Below are 21,295 nucleotides of genomic sequence, written 5' to 3' on the forward strand. Positions count from 1 at the left end.
AAAAAAGTGTCACTACAAAGTACTACCAATCAACTCTAAATTGCCTGAAACGTACTCCTAACAGGTTTTCGGGGGGGACGATTTTGGCCTCCACACTTAGTGATTTTTTCGGATTTAACTTTCGTTTCGGTTTCGTTTCGGTAGTGACCCAATGGTGAAAAAATAAATTTACTAAGTCCAGAGCTCGATGAATGTTAGGGACCAAAAAAAAAGTCACTACCAATCAACTTTAAATTGCCTGAAACGTACTCCTAACAGGTTTTTGGGGGAACATTTTTTTTTTCGTTTCGGTAGTGACACCATTGTGTCACTACCGAAACGGAAAAAAAATGACTAAGTCCAGAGCTCGATGAATGTTAGGGACCAAAAAAAGTGTCACTACAAAGTACTACCAATCAACTCTAAATTGCCTGAAACGTACTCCTAACAGGTTTTCGGGGGGACGATTTTGGCCTCCACACTTAGTGATTTTTTCGGATTTAACTTTCGTTTCGGTTTCGTTTCGGTAGTGACCCAATGGTGAAAAAATAAATTTACTAAGTCCAGAGCTCGATGAATGTTAGAGACCAAAAAAAAAGTCACTACCAATCAACTTTAAATTGCCTGAAACGTACTCCTAACAGGTTTTTGGGGGAACATTTTTTTTTTCGTTTCGGTAGTGACACCATTGCGTCACTACCGAAACGGAAAAAAAATGACTAAGTCCAGAGCTCGATGAATATTAGGGACCAAAAAAGTGTCACTACAAAGTACTACCAATCAACTCTAAATTGCCTGAAACGTACTCCTAACAGGTTTTCGGGGGGACGATTTTGGCCTCCACACTTAGTGATTTTTTTCGGATTTAACTCTCGTTTCGGTTTCGTTTCGGTAGTGACCCAATGGTGAAAAAATAAATTTACTAAGTCCAGAGCTCGATGAATGTTAGGGACCAAAAAAAGTGTCACTACAAAGTACTACCAATCAACTCTAAATTGCCTGAAACGTACTCCTAACAGGTTTTCGGGGGGACGATTTTTTTTTCGTTTCACCATTGTGTCAATACCGAAACGGAAAAAAAATTATTAAGTCCAGAGCTCGATGAATGTTAGGGACCAAAAAAAAAGTCACTACCAATCAACTTTAAATTGCCTGAAACGTACTCCTAACAGGTTTTTGGGGGAACAATTTTTTTTTCGTTTCAACTCTAAATTGCCTGAAACGTACCCCTAACAGGTTTTCGGGGGGACGATTTTTTTTTCGTTTCACCATTGTGTCAATACCGAAACGGAAAAAAAATGATTAAGTCCAGAGCTCGATGAATGTTAGGGACCAAAAAAAAAGTCACTACCAATCAACTTTAAATTGCCTGAAACGTACTCCTAACAGGTTTTTGGGGGAACAATTTTTTTTTCGTTTCGGTAGTGACACCATTGTGTCACTACCGAAACGGAAAAAAAATGACTAAGTCCAGAGCTCGATGAATGTTAGGGACCAAAAAAAAAGTCACTACCAATCAACTTTAAATTGCCTGAAACGTACTCCTAACAGGTTTTTGGGGGAACATTTTTTTTTTCGTTTCGGTAGTGACACCATTGTGTCACTACCGAAACGGAAAAAAAATTAATAAGTCCAGAGCTCGATGAATGTTAGGGACCAAAATAAAAGTCACTACCAATCAACTTTAAATTGCCTGAAACGTACTCCTAACAGGTTTTTGGGGGAACACATTTTTTTCCGTTTCAGTAGTGACACCATTGTGTCACTACCGAAACGGGAAAAAAATTACTAAGTCCAGAGCTCGCTGAATGTTAGGGACCAAAAAAAAAGTCACTACCAATCAACTTTAAATTGCCTGAAACGTACTCCTAACAGGTTTTTTGGGGAACATTTTTTTTTTCGTTTCGGTAGTGACACCACTGTGTCACTACCGAAAAGGAAAAAAAATTACTAGGTCCAGAGCTCGATGAATGTTAGGGACCAAAAAAAAAGTCACTACCAATCAACTTTAAATTGCCTGAAACGTACTCCTAACAGGTTTGTGGGGGAACATTTTTTTTTTCGTTTCGGTAGTGACACCATTGTGTCACTACCGAAACGGAAAAAAAAATAATAAGTCCAGAGCTCGATGAATGTTAGGGACCAAAAAAAGGGTCACTACCAATCAACTTTAAATTGCCTGAAACATACTCCTAACAGGTTTTTGGGGGAACAATTTTGGCCTCCACACTTAGTGATTTTTTCGGATTTAACTTCGTTTCGGTAGTGACGCAATGGTGTCACTACTGAAACGAAAAAAAATGTACTAAGTCCAGAGCTCGATGAATGTTAGGGACCAAAAAAAAAGTCACTACCAATCAACTTTAAATTGCCTGAAACGTACTCCTAACAGGTTTTTGGGGGAACAATTTTTTTTTTCGTTTCGGTAGTGACACCATTGTGTCACTACCGAAACGGAAAAAAATGTATTAAGTCCAGAGCTCGATGAATGTTAGGTACCAAAAAAAAAGTCACTACCAATCAACTTTAAATTGCCTGAAACGTACTCCTAATAGGTTTTTGGGGGAACAATTTTTTTTTCGTTTCGGTAGTGACTCAAGGCCCAAAAGAGAAATTTGATGTCTCCGTGGGAGTAATTGGTTCGACTCAAGACTCTTTTGGTTCTTGAGTCTTGGGAAAGAAAAAAAAAGTGCGCCAGTTGGAGTTGAACCGGGAACCTTCTGGTTACAAGTCATGTATCTGAACCACTGCACCACAGAGATCCTTACCTGTTTTCTTGACTTAGCCTGCGAAAGTTTGTACCCTTTTACCTTTAAATATCCATCGCCATTGACAATGCATTAGGCGCTTAAAGCTAAATATTTCAAAAACTACAAACCATTTCAAAGTAAAACATCTCAAGGATGCTTGTCCACAGTAAGGGGGAATTCTTGAACTGTGAATGGAGTTTCTAGGTGAAAGTGTTTTTTTGAGGTCCCAAAATCATCCATCGACCTCCATTATAAATCTCTGAACTTTTAAAGGAGTACAATTCTAAAACTATTAAACATTTCAAAGATTTTTTTTCAGGCAAACATTGTTCACAGTAAGATGAACATTTTAAAGTTTGAATGGGGTTTCTAGGTGTAAGTATGTAGGACTAATAGCCTGCCAAAGTTTGTACTTTTCCCCCTAAAATCTATAAAAGCAGTGATGGTCAATGGCAAAATGGACAAGAGTTTCTAGGTGAAAGTGTTTTTTTGAGGTCCATTTTGCCACAAATCTTTGAAATGTTTCATAGGTTTAGAAATGTACTCCTCTAAAAGTTTTGGCACCTCAAACAACGCTTTCACCTAGAAACTCCATTCACACTTTTTATAATTCATCTTACTGTGGACACAAATGCTTGAACTTTTTACTTTGAAATGTTTTGTAGTTTTTGAGATATTTAACTTTAAGCAACCAATGCATTGTCAATGGCAATGGATATAGGGCACCGAAGTCTGACGTCACTGCCAGTAGAGGGCCCAAGACTCAAGAGCCAAAAGAGTCTTGAGACGAACCAGTTATATCCAGGGAGACATCAAATTTCTCTTTTGGGCCTTAAGTCCCAAGACTCAAGGACCAAAAGAGAAATTTGATGTCTCCGCGGGAGTAATTGGTTCGACTCAAGACCTTGAGTCTTGGGACTCAAGGCCCAAAAGAGAAATTTGATGTCTCTTTCAGGCTGTAACCATCAAAAAGTCAGACCTCGTCGCAAAAACACGCTGATGGGATTACTGGAAATGTATCAAGAAATAGTAGAATACATTCCCTCACTTCAATAAATCAAATAAATGATTGTTATTAACGAACTACCATAAAGAACATAATGTAAAGCAGGCTAAAATAATTATGTCAACAAGGCAGGGATGTTAGCTGGTATTATTATTATTATTATTATTATTATTATTATTACCCTTATATAAATGTGGCAAAATGTCACGTGACTATCAAGTATTTTGGTCTCATGTTGTTGCCACGACACCTGCTGGCTGAAAAAAGTCAATGCAGGGCTTGGCACTGACAACATAATTATTCATAGCATATTTGTATTGTGTATATACATAACATTACGTAGATAAATTACTGATAGCATTCTTTCTATGTTGGTGGGGAAATGTAAGGTTTGTGCGTGATGAATCTAAAATTTGCCTTACATTTATAGGAAGGGAGGAAACAATAATTGACAATTATGAATTCCACTTAATAAACTTACAATATCACTGGTGTTCACCGTTCACCGTTCAAAAGCCATCTAAAACTTAAAATGCAATCAAAAATCCATAATTGAAGTTGCACAAAGACGTGTCTTTTCAACAGATATCTCTACCCACTGGGCACACAATACAACAACGCCCAAACGCCGTGCATACGCCGTCCATACGACGTCCGAGTCAGACGTGTTTCGACGTCGTTTCAACATATTTTTGCAAAACAGCTAACTGACTCGGACGTCGTATGGACGGCGTATGCACGGCGTATGGGCGTTGTATTGTGTGTGTGCCCAGTGGGTAAAGAGATATCTGTTGAAAAGAGACGTCTTTTACAATGTGTTTTTTTTATACTTATTGTGGGCTTGCAGCGAGCATAGATATCTTCACTATTTATTTATTCTCCCTCAAAAGTATGGCACCTAACTACTCCCCCATACTTTCACTTAGAAACTCCATTCAAACTTTAAAAATCCAGCTAACTATGGACAAGTGTGCTTGTACTTTTCTTTTTGAAATTATTTGTAGTTTTTGAAATATTTAACTTTAACTCAGGGACACCTTTAAATTACAATAACCCTGTGTGTCTGCTTTAATTAGCTGATAAAGCTGTTACTAATTAATTAGTAAAACTTTAGCTGGGAAGAGTTCTTTCAGTCATAACCCCACCTCTAACTATCAGGAAAAGGAGGGACACAGTCCCCCTGATGGTCCTCCGTGTACGTTGATGGCATGGGACTTGAACTTGCAAACTGTCTGTAGCAGAGGCAACCGATCAAGTGCACCACACCACTGCGCCAACGAACCTTTAGGCCCTTTTGTATTTTGGCCTTGAAAATGTCAAAGTAGGCTACTACAACATTGAAATATGGAACAACTGAGATTTGAACATGGATCCTCTGTGCTCAGAGTCTGATCACTATCCCATTACACCATCTCTCACTGGTTCCGAGCAAGTGTCTTCTAGTGATTTTGACTTGCTTTTTTGTATTTTGGCCGTCCGGGGACCCCTAGGGCTCCTTGGGGGGGTTCCAGGGGGTCCCCAGCAAAATGTTATTATTAAATATGGCTCTTTTATTGCTACTTTTAACTTTTTAATGGATCCTATGTAAGTAAAGCCTGATAAAAGTGTCAAACTCCCCAAATCCACCAGAATACTGGAAATGACATCTACTCTCATCTAAAAATCCTTCACTATCTTTTACTGAATAACAAAATTGCATCCAACCTTTTGCATTTTTATCTTTATTACAACAACAACCAATCATTTAAATCTCCCAAATCTTCTGAGTATGTTGGTCATATATGAGCAAATGGTGCTTGTGCTGTGAACAATTTAACAAAAATAAAGCAATTTACAATTTATTACAACAGGGGTTATTGTATCCATACATTGTCTCTTCAGAGCTTCATTTTAAACTACTTCACCCAAATGCGTTATCATTATTTCCATCAATAAACTTGGTTTTAGAATAATCTTCATACTGTAGCATTGAATATAAAAATTAAACAGACAACAGAATTGTTGCACACTGCCAGAAATGTTGAATGTCATTATAGGTTGTGCTCACATACTGGGTAACCTGTTAGTTATTGAGAGGATAATATCAGTTTACATAGCCAGTAATCTCTTGTGGTATAGTACATTAACCACTTAAAGCCAATACAATAGGCTATACTTTGTTGACCGGGATGCCCCAGGGGTCTATTCTTGGCCCCTCCTTTTTCCTCCCTCTACACCAAACTCTCTAACTGAAAATAGCCTATCTGTCCACTTGTAGATAGGGAATTTTCGTTTAATGTTCACCTATACTTTCGCTGAATGTTCACCTATTACAACATGCCCAGGATAGGGACACTAATGTGGTTAAGAGTGGCTGACTCTGCTGTTCAACTAGATGATAGGACTGCACTCTTGTGCCATCTGTTGTAAAACACCAATTCATCTTAATTTGCATTGTGCGTGGATGTAGGTCATATCTCAAGCCATGATTATTTGGCATTGCCGCCTCATATGCCTTGCCTAAAACTGAACAAAGGATTCATCAGTGGTGTCACAAATAAGTGTCATAAAACATTAGTGTTTCAGACTGATGGGGCCATTGAACTTGAAAATACAGCATTTTTGTCAAGTGACTGTTTCTGGAAGGTTCATTATGTGACTACAAATATAAATTAATGTCAGGGCCCCATGAAACCACAGGCTACTATTCAGACGATTTGTGACGTCACTGTCCTATCTTCGGCATCATTATTATAGCCAACAACGTAGAATAAAGATACCATGGATAGGACAGCGGTGTCACAAATAATTGGAAGTGTGTAGCCTGTAGTTTCAATGGGCCCTGATATTAAGGCTTAATTTATACTTTGTTATAAACTAGTTTTCTGTTCAAGGGCCCGATGATTCTGACACACTTCCGCAAGTTAAAGCTTGTCACATCACTGACATGGAAGTGAGCATTTATGAGCAATGCGTACCAAAATAAATGACACCTCCTTGTACCTCCATCATTCATTTTGAAGCTCTAATATAGCTTGAATTCGGTTCAGAAAGTGTTGATGTGTGAGATTATCTCTTTGAATAAAATGTCTTAATATCATAAGCCTTTGTTTGCTACAGTCAACTTTCTTAATGTATCCAAAAACGCAACGCAATAAATCTTCTGTGGGGAACCCATGGGAAGTAACTACCAAGTTGTCCGACAACACTAGAACACTATGTATAGTAAGCAAGCAGGCAAATGAGAATGTGACAACATATCAACCACACAAGGTCACCATGACCCATATGGCCATTGGAATAAAAATTGCAAAAATATATACGGTGCACAGTATATACCGTGTATCCAATTGAAAACATCAATTATCTTCCATATGTAACCACGCCATCCTTATGACACCCATGACTTTTGACCAGCAAAGTTGGTGAGAATACATGGATTGCTTCTAATATAACAGACACACATACAAACAGGGGAAAAACATAACCTCCTTGGCGGAGTTAATGAACTGCACACAATATGAGAAATGAGCATAGGCCTGATATAAAGGTTTTGGCTCTGTACAAATTAATAATTAACAATTACAAATCCAACTGGTTATGAAAAGGGTTCTTACTGGGTGCTTTTTGTTTCACCACTTGAACCCTGACATCCCTATTCTAGGGGGAACATTCTCAAAATAGCATATCTACAAGCTCACAACACTTCGCAACATGACACATTGTGAGCTTGTAGATTCAGTGTAGAGGGGGGAAAAGAGCAGACCTACTACAGAGCTGACCCCAATCAACTAACTATTACTAAGTATAGAGAGTTTAATCCACTTGAACCCTAGCATTCCTATTCCATGGCATAGATTGGGTGAGAATAGTAGATCTACAAACTCACAATGTGTCGCAATGCAACACATTTTGAGCTTGTCGATCTGTTATTTTCACAAATTTGATTTGATAATGAGGGGGGAAAGGAGCAGAGTATAGTATAATATAGATCCCTGGGGGACTTTGGTCAATTAAGTAGGGTTTTAGTGGTTAAGTGGTTAATCGATCCGCCTTACTATAATGAAATCATATGAGTCCCATTAACATCATTTGCAGGTTGACTTGAGAGGGTTGTACATGTAGGTGCACTTTTTTTTACAGTAGATAATGTTTAGATTACAGTTGTGTAAATTGTTGCACTGCCTTCAATGTGGCATTTGTGTCTGTGGTAATTAGGGGAAGAACTGCATTATATTAAAAACTGAGTGTAAAAAAACCCACACAGAAGTTAAATGTTCTCTCTCCACACACACACACACACACACACACACACACACACACACACACACACACACACACACACACACACACACACACACACACACACACACACACACACACACACACACACACACACACACACACACACACACACACACACACACACACACACACACACACACACACACACACACACCAACAGAAACAGACCCATTAAAAAAAAAAAAATACATAACACCAGAAGAAAATGAAGAGCTATTGATAGCACTAATATGTCTCCTCTATTTAACCCATTAAGACCTGGAACACATTCCGTATGTCATTTTTAGATTTCTTTGGGCTATTCAAAAATAGCAGATATACAAGCTCATAGCGCGGCACCGCGTTTTTTTTGGCAAAATCTTGGATTATGTATTTTTTAAAGCGAACATTTGTAAAATATTTAGTTCCAGGGACTCCCAGAAGCAAAGATGTGAGTTACAAATGTCCGCAAAAAAAGAATATATATATATATATATATTTGCACAACTTTTCATGCTTTTTCAAAAATAGCCAAATAAATATTAAAATTACACAGATGCTTCCCCGGTCTAAATGGGTTAACAGACAGCAGTGGAGATTGTAATACACAGACCTCCCAGTGTCAAGATACAGTACAGCAAGATGGCGATACAACAACCCAATTACAAATTATATCTTATACAGAACCATATAAATAATACCAATTTTATACTGAATATAATCAATATTAAAAACATTTGACAGATCTTTCAGAACACACACTAAATTGTTTTTAAATTAAGATGTAGAAAACTCGGACAGTTGTAAAGCTGAAAACATAAGGTGGCATACCATTTTTCTTAATTGTGGAATGTATACCATAATTTGGGCAAATTCACTGTGACAAATCAAAACTCACAGAATCCCAATGTGATGGGGTATATTGGCACTTGAAAGCCATCACTATCAGAGGACTTCTGTAAGCACATTGTAAATTGATTCTCATGACTTACATGTCAGGCCCACAATACAAATTGGGCCCAAAAACAATGGCACCTCTTTTACAATTAAAGACTGCAGTATAAGGTGCTTCACTGGGACATTTCTGCAGTCCAGACTATAAAAACTCCCCATGATTCTCATTTTGCATCACTCCGAATAAAAAATGTTTTTGTCTAATCACCGCCTGTCTGTCTTATCAAAGTTCTTTTAAAATAAATGTTGATTCAAAACAATTTTAAGAACTGATCACCTGGGACATCACTTCCAGTGATCGTGTGTGTGTGTGTGTGTGTGTGTGTGTGTGTGTGTGTGTGTGTGTGTGTGCGCGTGCGTGCGTGCGTGCGTGCATGCGTGCGTGTGTGTGGAGAATCATTTACTTGATACAAAATGTAAAATGAACCTGGAGAAAAATGCAGCATAACCTAAAGTGAATAAAAAACAACTCTTGAATCACATACCCTCATTCGTCTTTACTTTAACCACTGATGTGATTAAACTCTTATGCATGTCAGCAAAAAAAGGGGGTGGTGTACTTTCTAATGGATGTGCATTCATGGCCATAAAATGTAATTACCAAATCAAACTGCCAACTCATATAAAGCCTAATGCCAGATTCTTAAGCACAAAAGTGAGATAAAACATGAACATACAGTATTGCCTAAGCTCCCTACAGAAATATTTATTTTATACTCAAAGATGCCCTGCAGAAGGAATTATAAACCAATCTTGTCTCCCATTGATCTCTCATGGTAGTAACAGTAAGAATAATGAAAGACCTGCCTCGTTAATGATTATACCCCAATTTCTTAGTCTATGGCTTTAAAGTAATTGAAAGGATGTGGCTGGAATAGCCTTTTCTTTCTTCTTTTTTTTACCTTGTGCTTCATTCAGCATCCATAAATTACCAGATATCAATGGTGAGGTTAAAGCTGCTAGAAAAGGTGCTGTAAACATCCTCATTTTCTTGTGAACATATATTTTTTTTACAAATATAATAAGAACTTTGTTGTTTATACAATTTTCAGTCTGCAACACTTGTGCAGAAATATTAACATTGTGATAAAATCGGAATCTTAAAACAGGTTTCAGAAAGGATTTCCATGATAAACATTTTTTTTTCTTTTATAGATTTTTGATATACAAATCAAAAGCTTAAGTCAAAATAAACAAACAAAGCAACTTTTTCTTGATAGTCATAACATCATTATCAAGTTTTATCTATAAGTCTCTCTCCATTGCCATCAAAAATAAATGGAAATTATGCTACATCTTCACTGAAAAGGGCGAGGAAAAGCATTTCAGCAGGCTCTGAACCCATTAAGAATGGTTATCAAGTGAATCAAGTCATTTCTCTCTGTAATACAGCAGATATGCCTTGAGCGACTCGGGCAAAGGCAGAGCCATTATTTGTTCTCTCAACACATTAACTTGCTTGAGGATTTCAATATCACCAATGTCTCGTTCCTCCTCCTCTTCCACCTCCTTGTGGTTTTCCTCCTCCTTGTGTTTTTCCTCAGTCTGTTCCTCCTCCTCACTCTCCACAGTTTGCGGTATCAGCTGGTTGCCCACAAATACATAAGTGCTGATGCGTCGACGCCGGCAACGCCTGCGTTTGCGCTTCTGGGGAACTCTCTGCACAAGCCCCATGTCCTGACCGTCCTCCTCGGCCAGGGCTCTGAGAGTGCGACGTATGTAGATCCGGGACAGGTCCTGAAGACTCCTGACTGTCACAGGGGCTGAGGGCAAGACACAGGATGACATAGGACAAGACGACAATAGGGGCTGCTAACAAGAAGTATGAATACCCAAACGTCTGTGTCGTTCCCTCAACTGTCTCAGCCCAAAGCTGAAGAAAAACTTCCACTGCTATCTGAAGGAAAAGAATAATCGGAATTGTAAGCCACCTGCAGGGCAGGCCTTTTATGTCTGAGCAACAGTCACTAGCTCTTATCACTAAACTTTGAGTTGAAGTGCTATTAATAATGATGGCTAATTTACACTTCAAAAAGAGTGATAAAAAGAAAATGTTTTAAGCGAGTTTGAAACTTTTATGTTTTTGAAGGATCGAGTTTTAAACTCACGCAGTTGAACAGCATCAGGCTTGTCTCCATCTGCTCTGCTCTGCTGGACCAGGGGGGCGAAGGATACAGCCAAGATGTTTTTGCTCTCCCAAGTGCACTGGCCTGTCCTGGTTATCTGGGTCAGCTACACCAAAACAGAATTTACCATAAACTATTAACAGCAACACTTGACTACATATGAACATTTTCATATAACACATCATCAGTATATGATATATGTGCCACTTTAGGATGGCAAACTGAGGTGATCTACCATAACAGCTGAAATGAAGCTGCAATGCTTCAGTTCGGCTAAAATCTTTCTTGAGCTGTCAAAGATTTCCACAGCCCATTGCCCCAAATCTTTGTCAACATTGTCAGGCTCCTTTCTGGCATATACAGCATATTACCAACTTGCTAGTATGTTATACATGCCCTCTCACATGCCCTACAGTCTCTCTGTAGTCAAACATCCAACATGTTCTGTACTATACATGTTGTGTACTATAATTCTTCTATTCTATTATACCCATCAGTGACCTTACAAAGCTGATAATCCAGAGCTATTTGCGGCTCTATAATGTATGTGAATGTTACCTAACAAGTTATGCAGGCCAAGTCTTTTTCACTGTGTCATTCTTCATATTGCCTGCAGAGGTCCATTGTAATTTATTGCCATTGAGTTATTTAAAAATGTTTGCATGGCATTAGTAATGAGGGATGGTAGTCTAAATTTAATAGACCTAACACAAGTCCTTGGTATGAGGGTGTGACGCCATCTACTGTTTTTGTCCATTCTGAATATTCTGTTATTATTTTGGTGAAGACAATATGAGAACTAGAAAGAGGCGCTCCATGGAGCGCATATCTCCACCAGGCTAGGGTGCATAGCCCCCTATCCAGACTGCTGCAAGGTCCGGACTGCTGCAACCCACAACTTGCATAGCCCTGGCTATGCAAGTTGTGGGTTGCAGCAGTCCGGACCTGAGGAAGCTGCAAGGGGAAATTGCATTTATAAAACATGCAGTGCAACTTTTCACATTTGTAGTGCATCTATATGTAGATGTGAAAGTGCGATTTATAGAGGCATAATAATATATCATAAGCCTAGTTTGACCCCCATTGCCACAGGCCTCCCGAGATAATTTGTACCTCATATTTCTGCAACAGTGACATTTAGCCTATAGCATTTGTGGTGCCCCTTATGGATATAAGTGAAATACCTTCTCTTTTGTTTTTTAGCTCTTCACTGTTTAGATGTGCCTTGATGTGATTCCAATTGCGTTCCTGATTCTTGGCTTTTAATTGCCAATCCAAACCGATATGCCCTTATATGGGTATGCCAATATATGGGCATGTACTGATAACATCAGGGATCTCCATATATGGCCATAAAAGGGACAAGGACTGACAGATAGAGATGGCCATATATGGGCACAAAAGGGACAAAGACAGACGGGTGCAATGGGTACTCTGACAAGGCCCCCGACAATATGACTCAGATATTGGTCAGATCGGCAGTGCGACGTAGATGTGAGGGCTTGCATATCGGCCCGAACCTCTAGTATGAAAAATCGGAATGACACATTTTATCACATGACTGCAGAGATAATATGTAGCAATTTGTGTGAGTTTGGGACAAAATCTCCAGGAATAGTAGCAAAAGGTGTGTTTTGAAGAAAAATGCTAAATGGTGGGAAATCTAGTTTGACACCAGACACTGTTTGACACTAGACACTGAGGACAATGAATTCACCAGGCTGTTTTTGACACAGAGAAATGGTTCTCAATGGACCATATTCACATCCTCCCCGAGTATGACATTAGAGTGAAACGGCCACTGTGTGAATATGATCAATGGCTTCAACATCACATCCATAGAGCCTCAAAATAAGATGCCCTGTGGGGTGCCATTTCCCATCTGGACCTCTCCAAGCAATTCCTCACGGGCCAATATAATGTATAGCAATGATGTTCATTCTATGTTCTTCACATGCTTCACACAGCTTACCTGATCCTCTATAGGCATCACCAGTATGCCCCCAATGTTGAGCAGCACTTTCATGTAATTTTCATGATCCTTCTGCACTCCTGCCCCGCAATAGATGCGATCATATTGGTGACTATCCGTCGAAATTTCAAGGCAATTTCCAACCACAAAGACTGGCTCACAGAATTCAAACCTAAAGTGGAGAATGAAAAGAAAACTGCATCAGATCAGGAAAATATTCCTTATCTAATCATCACAGTTTTGAGTCATTTGAAACAAACAAGCTGAATTAAATACATTCAAATGTATGCCATTTGTTATTCAAAGCCTTCAGGCAAAGAAAAACAACTGAAAATTGACATGCTATCTATAGTGCTTAATTGTGTTATGAATACACGCATCATTACATTCTCCGTAAATTGCAACATTTGTGGCATTTGCTCACTTATCAAAGCTGTCACTATTCTTAATGAAGTCATCCAGTTTCTCTCTAGCATATTCAACCACATCCTTGTGGAGTTCAACCCCATGGTTCACACCGAAAGGCCCTAGAAAAGAGCAAAAAAACCAACATTTAGTTTACAACCTTCTTGTTTGTTTCAGCACCGCTTCTTGCAGTATTATCAGTGTTATAACTAGTAGACTCATACTGTAATAATACAGTTGTAGCTTTGCTTACCTAGATGTTCTCTAAAATATCTCAACCTTTACACATACTGAAAACACAACACAGAAATGGAAGTACAATCCTGCACTAATTGTACAGTAGCTTACATTGATACTTTTGTACCTTGTCCTTCCTAAATAAAAAATATACGTATAAAAAAAAAAGAAAACACAACACAGAAATCATACATGATATTACACCTACCTATGATGAGGCCAACCATTGTGCTCAAGTAGCCGGTTCCACTGCCCAGATTAAGGAAAGATAGTCCTGGCTGCAGTTTGAGTGCCTCCATCACCTCAGAGTATATGCATGGGGCGGACAAGTGGATGTTGCCATGCTTCCATGCTAGATCTTTGTAGGCATTGTCCCGGTAGTCATCCAGGTAGTAGTCGCCGCGGTCTATGGCCCGAAAGGCCTGCTCCACTTTGTCTGTACGAATATACTGAGCCTCCTTCAGGTTGTCGATCAGGTCGTCATTGTCCTCCCCAGCGCTCACAGCTCCCCCCATGGTGAAAAAAAAAAAAGATGGCGCGGACGGAAGACCTTCCTTAAGTTGAGAGATGCAGTATCGTCTTAGAATGGCATGGATATTAGAAAATGGTTGAAGGATCCTACATGTGTTTCTCCATTGAGGTCGGTTCAGATCATGGTTGAGACCAGTGAACTAGGGAACTGAGAGAGAAACAATAATAAATGAGTTAGAATTATAAACCTCAAAAGCATCTGTTCAGACCTGTCAGGGTGGTGTGGTGTTGGCACACCTCTACAGGAGTGTTCTTCCACAACTTGGCTTAGTATGTTGGTAACAAAATAAATAACACACACACACACACACACACACACACACACACACACACACACACACACACACACACACACACACACACACACACACACACACACACACACACACACACACACACACACACACACACACACACACACACAATGCAAGAGACAAAAAAGGCATAAGTGCCACACTATAGCAATGGTTGCTGGTACGTTTTCTCCTTTATGAGAACAATCAAATAACATGAGACAATAGCAAAATCATTAGAATGTTGGCCTGTCACAATTATCACATAATCATCTGATCACAATTATTTTGCATAATCGCCATTATTGTTTCCATGTTGAAAGATTTTCATACGTTTTCAAACATTTTCAAACATGCCGGATATAGCAGATAATATACACGCTTATAACGCGTCACTAAGCGTTTAGATCCGATTTGTTTACATCTGCCCCTCCCACCTTTCCTGTCTCTCTTTCACTCCGAAATAATGAAGCAGAAATGCAGGACATTTTTTAATGATAATAGATAGGCGAAAGCAAAGCACCTTCCTAACATGAAACAACCCTGCCGACTATGCATTGCCATAAATCAAGTACCGGAAGGAAGTTCAACCTGGTGAAGCCTACTTCCTTCCAGCCTGTTGCATTATTTACATCACGAAACAAAGATGATTGGAGGTCCCTTTGATACAAAAAAAAATCAAAGGCACCTGATTTCAGATGTAATGTAGCACTTTGAGATTTGCTAAGACATAAAGCGCGTACAGGGAATGAGGGCATTGCTGTTCCACCATTAAGCCAACAGCAGTAGTAGTCACAGAGCCGAATCGACTTCTCTATAAAAGAGACAGTGGCATGGCAACAGAGGGGTGTGTGGCTAAGGTCTGTGCACCCTTCTACCTCAAACCACTTTCTTTTTTACTTGCAGGCTGCACCCACATCATAGTTTCAAATGCAACTGTTCGACCTGCTTCGATGCATCTATTTTCACAACCTGACCCAACCGAATTAGAGAGAGAGTATTTTCAAAGGAAAAATAAACAGCTTTTATATTGTGCGAAAATGGCAAGACAATCATCAGTCCCAACTTTACAGGGGCAACAGCAGCAGATTTGAATCAATTACTCTAAAATGAATAGGCCTGAATCTGTATTTTGCCAATTAATGCTTAGCTATCTGATAAAATAGCTAAGCAGTAAATGTATAAACAACCGTTGGCATCTCAAGTTGTGTGTGAGAGAGAGGGAGAGAGAGAAAAAGAGACCACGTGAATGATAGAAATGGATTAATGGAGAGTTTTGTAACTTTGGAATGATCAACTGAATGGGTTGTACCACTTTAACATGCTCTTCTTATTTGAAAAAGCTGTATTTTTGTCGGTGGTGAAGGAAAATGCTTCAGTGCTTTGGTGTCTGCGTTCTGCTGCCTCGTCAGTCAGTGCCAGTATTTTGAGAAATAAATGCGTAGGCTACAAGTAAACACATAGCCTAGAATCTAAGAACAACAGCTGTCATCTTAAACAGCACAGAGCAGCACTACACGGTGACGCACAAGTCAGGAACGCCGGCATATGTAAAGCCATACATGGGTGAAAAAATTACACCCGCTTCGTTTGGTTCTGTGTAAAAACAAATAAAGCTAAGCCAGCATAATGATGGGTCTTCTGATTGACAGGCCCAATTCTTTTTTTTTTTAAATCTGAAAGCCTTGTAGCACACTCTGTGTTTAGGCTGTCACCCTTCAAAGTGCAAAGTCGCCAGAGCTTCCCCATCCAGTAGCTATGCTGGACACACCGAGTTTGGTGTTGGAGATTGACATGACACACTTATGGCTGTTACAATGAGCCGACTAATAACAGTATATATTGTTAAAAGTAAATATAAGCAACAGTGTGGCTAAATGTAAACAGTCACATAAATGATATGACCTTTCCCACAAAATGAAAGTGACGGTATGGAATTAATGAATTCAGATGAGACACTGGCATGACCTATTAATATATGAAATAAATTAATTCAAATGAGATCTGGCTGAATGACGTGTTCCTGGTGACTCAGTAAGTGAAGGTGCAGAGAATAGTCACAATAATCAATTTAACATGACTCAAAGCCTAACTCTCACTTTGTCTCTCTCTCTCTCTCTCTCATGTTTCGAATCGGTTACCACAGTAACCTTTCCAACAACGCACCAATGGGATTCTGATTAACTGGGTAGCGTATACATTATTGATCCACACTTTGCTATAGAAGCCTCTATAGCAAAAGAGAGGACATTTACAAAGACTGATACAGTATAATCTGATAAATAAATAACAGTCCAGAGTTTGATGAATCGGCATGGCTAATCTGTAAAACCTTGAATGAGAGATGCAGCAGTGGGAGGCGACTCTTGAAATTTCTCCCTGCCTCCTCAGCATCTCCACATCTGACTCAGCTAATAAAGATTAAATTCAGGGGTGACATTGTAGTGGTGGGCTTGTTGAAGTACTTTTCCATTGGGCCTCCCTTTCTCTCCCGCAAAAGCATCATTGGTCCAGTCTCACCATCAGTGACAGTACAGCAGTGTTTTTGTCCTACTTATCCCCCCCTCTGCCATCCCTGTAATACATAGTCCTTTGAGTTTTCAGTTGCAAAATAAAAGTCAGCAAAATTGGGTCAGGAAATGTATTTTACAAGTAAATTGCTTCTGGGCATTGCAATACAGTTTTACCAATGTTAATCCACAGAGGTCATTATTCACGCTCACCTCAAAGGCCAATCAACAACTAGCTAGGTAATAGCATTTCTCCTGTAGCTGTAGCCTGACACAGAAACATCACTCCATTCTAAACTAGGATGGCCTAGGTTGACCCACCAGACAAACTGTATATAGAGTGAGCATACATGCCATGCCTAGAGTGACTGTCTGCTATCTGACTGTGTGCTGGGGACAGCTCATTGAGCAAGCTTGCTGCCAAAACATGTAAACAGATCCGTGGGAAATGCAAGAAGGTGTACACTACACTGCTGAAACTCAATAACCTGGGCATGACCCGTAGGAGGGATGCATAATGATCTATGGACAACAGAAATTTACATGCATAATTTTGGCTGCCACTTCATTAATGCTGGTACAACTGACGTGATGATGACTGTTATGTCCAGGCATATACTCAGTTGATTTTCAGCAGCAAATATTTTCTGCAAAGACTTTGCAAAAGCAAAGCAAAGTTTGTTGTTTACCCAGGGTGTTGGACTAAGTGCGGAACTTATTTACAGCCAGACCCTGCATGGAAGCCTTGCTCAAGGGCTATTCAGCGGTGATTCATTGCTGCTTAGTCTTTGCAGAAATAATATACTCAGTTGATTTTCAGCAGCAAATATTTTCTGCAAAGACTTTGCTGCTTAAATCAAACGGAGCAGGGAAGTTTCTGCAGTGCCTGGCAACACAAGTGCGGACACTCTCTCAAGTCTCAACTAGAGCCTATTGCAGTGGTTCTCAACCTTTCAGGCCACGACCCCCCAAAATAATCATAATTGAACTGGGACCCCCCACCCTGACAAGCACTTGGAATTGTAGGAGTTGAGGCATTACATTTTGTTTGACTCAGTTCCACAGATAAATATTGCAAAAATAGCCAATCTACAAGCTCAAACCGCCTTGCATTGCAAGGCGTATATAATTTGACAATTTGGCCAATGTTTGATCAGTTTTGATTGTATAGTTTGTTGATTACTTTTGATGCAGTAATGGTCTTTTTCTTAGGTAATAAAAAGGTCTTAATTGTCATTTCACTGTCATCTGGGGACCCCTCTAAAATCATGTGGGGACCCACAGGTTGAGAACCACTGGCCTACTGTAATGTCTTGGCTTTAGCAGATGTTTCTTCATTTCTCGGCATTATGACTGACAGTTTACCAAACCAATCATCTTATCAGCAGGTCATGTGCTACAGTTGCCACACAGAGTGGAGCTCTTCAGCCAATCATAGCGCTGAGCTGCTTCTTCCCACTGCGTTTGATGATGTTGGGAGAACAAAACAATAACAGGGATTTCATGAAACGCACGCTAATGTCGTCTGTGCACAATCACTATTGTCTGTAACTTGCAAACTCACTCTGCCGTTCATAAATCCAGAGATATTGACAGAGGTGTGAGCTTTATTATATTTTGCCCCCCCCACCCCCACCGACACAATGCTGTGCAGTGATCGCTGGCTGCAGTGCGATGAAGATTTATTTCAGTGTTGCCAGATTGGGTGAAAGAAATAAGCAACCAGGTCTAGGACAATAAGCCCAAAAGAAGCAACTAGGGCAATTATGAGCATTTAAAACTGTATATACAACGTGTAGATCTGCTATTTTTTTTTAAATATTGAAATAAAATGTGGATTTTTTTTTTTTTTGCAACATTCTAACAACACAAATCTGGTATGCGGGCTCCCTGGGCTGGCACAAAACATTTTCAGTCGGGGGTTATAGGGACAACCTAATACAATCCAGCCACCTATATTTAAAGCAACTTCACAGAAAAATAAAGCCCCAAGTCACTTATAATAAGCGGACAAGGCAACTGCTTTCTTTAACAGCCAGCAGTTGAACAGGTCTGTTGGGTCTTCTCTCTTGGCTGACATACATATCATCACATTATATGCACAATGGTTCATGCCAGGTCAGTCAGTTCCACGAATCCACAATAACAACACACCATGGCAGACATCCAGCTTATGGTTATGTTGTAAAAAAAAATACTCTCCAGCAAGATCGCGTTTAACACTCTAGGTTGACCAACAAAAAGAAACCTGCACCAAAAAGGAAGCTCACGCGCACAAATGACAGTGGAAACCGTATCCAGAATGTAATAAAAGTTAAGCCCCATGCAGACCAAGAAAAGCAAAACAGTTAGCTTTTCTTAGTCTGCAGTCTTAGCTTTTGTTTAATGAAATCTCTATGCAAATGAGCGTTTTAATGTTTATAATAGCGTCCAGAGCTCGAAAACAAAAGGCTTGCTTTATTTCTCCCTTAACAGTTGGATCGACGAGCGTCAAAAAAGTGGAGAAAAGCGGACCGTTTATTCGGCTCTTAATAACGCTAACCAACGTTAACTTAGGATTTTAATATATAGTGTGTGCGTTTATACTTCGTCGTACGCCTTTCGCTCAAAAAATGACGTACTTTAACTGAGGTGGGGAAAAGTGTCGACACAGTTTCATTTCCCCCCAGTTATATTTAGATATTTATAAAGAGCAATAGCCAGGCTCGTGCGAGGGATGCTATAAAATGATCCTTTAAACCTGGCTAACATTAGCCTGTGTGCTGTGCTGTGCTGTGTGTGCGGGCCAGTGTTGCCAGATCTTGTAAGAGAAATAAGCAACCAGGTCTGTGAAAGCAAGCCCAAAAGAAGCAACTATGAGCACTTGTGGCCTATAGTCGCATGGCGACGCGTTGTGAGATTGTAGATCTGCTGTTTTCAAAAACTCTTGCAATAAAATGTGGAATATTTGGAATATTTTTTAAATATTTTTAATATCATTTTTCTAACAACACAAATGCTCCTGGACACTGGCACAAAACATGTATGGGAATATTTGAGAACCACTGGTTTAATAATCATTAAAAAAAATTGGAAGCAAGCCCAAATAAGCAACTACATTTTAGAAACAAGCCCCAAAACAGCAACAACCAATATTCATTAGCAACATCACAGAAAAACAAGCCAAAGTATCTTATAATAAGCGGACATGGCAACACTGGCTGTGCTGTGCCGTGCGGGCCTGTGTGCGCCATCACCGTCAACACAGACAAAGCAGGTTGGAAGAAACGGCGTTAGATAACAACCTGTCTACGAAACAACACTCTCGTCTAATAAAACCACACGTTCAACCGCGTGTTGTAAACAAAGTATACATTTCTGACATGCCAAAACAACACCACCAAAAACTAAACAAAAAAAAACATTTACTAAGTCGGTACCAACACTCATTTGAAACATACTTACGATACAACGCTGTGTCGTCGCATCAACTCTCTGTAATGTTAAATGGATGAAGTGGTTCGGTTGACAACAACGTCCACAGACAGACAACGTTAAAGTGACTACAACAACGGACGGTAGTCTGTACACAACACAGCTGATCTGAGATCGGTTGCTTACCGCGGCCAAGTGGAGGAAAGAACAGCTGAGAGGATGTAAACACAGATCACGTGGTTTGCAAAAATATTGATAGAGCTAACGTTCCTCCTCCCCTGCGAGTACTGGAATATGCCCATTGCATCATGTGTTTATTTTAAATAAGAGTAAATATACTTCTACGCTGAAGTATAGATAAGAGACTCATCTTGAAAAAATGATCAGTTCAGTCCTTAAGTTGGTAACCAACTTAGCCTTGGACCAAGGCATAGATGTATTGTATGACCATCATAGATGTATTTTATCGATTTTGATATTTTATATCTACGATAGTCTTGGCTAGCACCCTCCAGTGCGTCCTGCCCATTCACCAGTAAAGCCCGTACTTCTCCGTACATGTAAACAAACAAAAAATATATATATATAAGGAGCTTACCCGGTTGCCCCAAATGTTAACTAGCAGTCCGCAGTCTTTTTGCAGTGTATTAGTCCATAGTTTTCAATAAAGAAGTGTTTTAATCCCGTCTGTGTCGGATTCTGTCGGAAATTCCCTTTATTTCTCAATGGGCGGGACGCATCTGGTGAAATCCGGAATTATGCTCAACGTAAACAGGAAATAAACGAGTCGAAAAAATGGCGTTCGGCCGCAAACGGGATTAAAACACATATCTATTGAAAAGTATGGACTAATAC

At 39.6% G+C, this 21,295-nt stretch overlaps 1 protein-coding gene across 2 annotated transcripts; it reads right to left on the reverse strand.

Annotated features, from left to right (window-relative positions):
- Positions 1-10,085: 10,085 nt before the first annotated feature.
- On the reverse strand, positions 10,086-20,624 carry pcmtd1 (protein-L-isoaspartate (D-aspartate) O-methyltransferase domain containing 1). Of its 2 annotated transcripts, none has more exons than XM_084058810.1 (6): positions 20,471-20,624; positions 13,901-14,371; positions 13,475-13,577; positions 13,051-13,222; positions 11,061-11,184; positions 10,086-10,715 (listed from the first exon to the last, which is right to left on the reverse strand). In XM_084058810.1, exons 2-6 carry the CDS (start codon positions 14,205-14,207, stop codon positions 10,324-10,326), a joined length of 1,098 nt encoding a protein of 365 aa, XP_083914936.1. In that variant the 5' UTR covers positions 14,208-14,371; positions 20,471-20,624; the 3' UTR covers positions 10,086-10,323. The 2 variants fall into 2 exon arrangements, with proteins under 2 accessions (XP_083914936.1, XP_083914937.1); XM_084058811.1 differs by having other exon boundaries at positions 20,467-20,624.
- Between the last annotated feature and the right edge of the window lie 671 nt (positions 20,625-21,295).

Source organism: Gymnoscopelus microlampas, assembly GCF_963454915.1.
Source record: "Gymnoscopelus microlampas genome assembly, chromosome: 5".
NCBI lineage: Eukaryota > Metazoa > Chordata > Actinopteri > Myctophiformes > Myctophidae > Gymnoscopelus > Gymnoscopelus microlampas.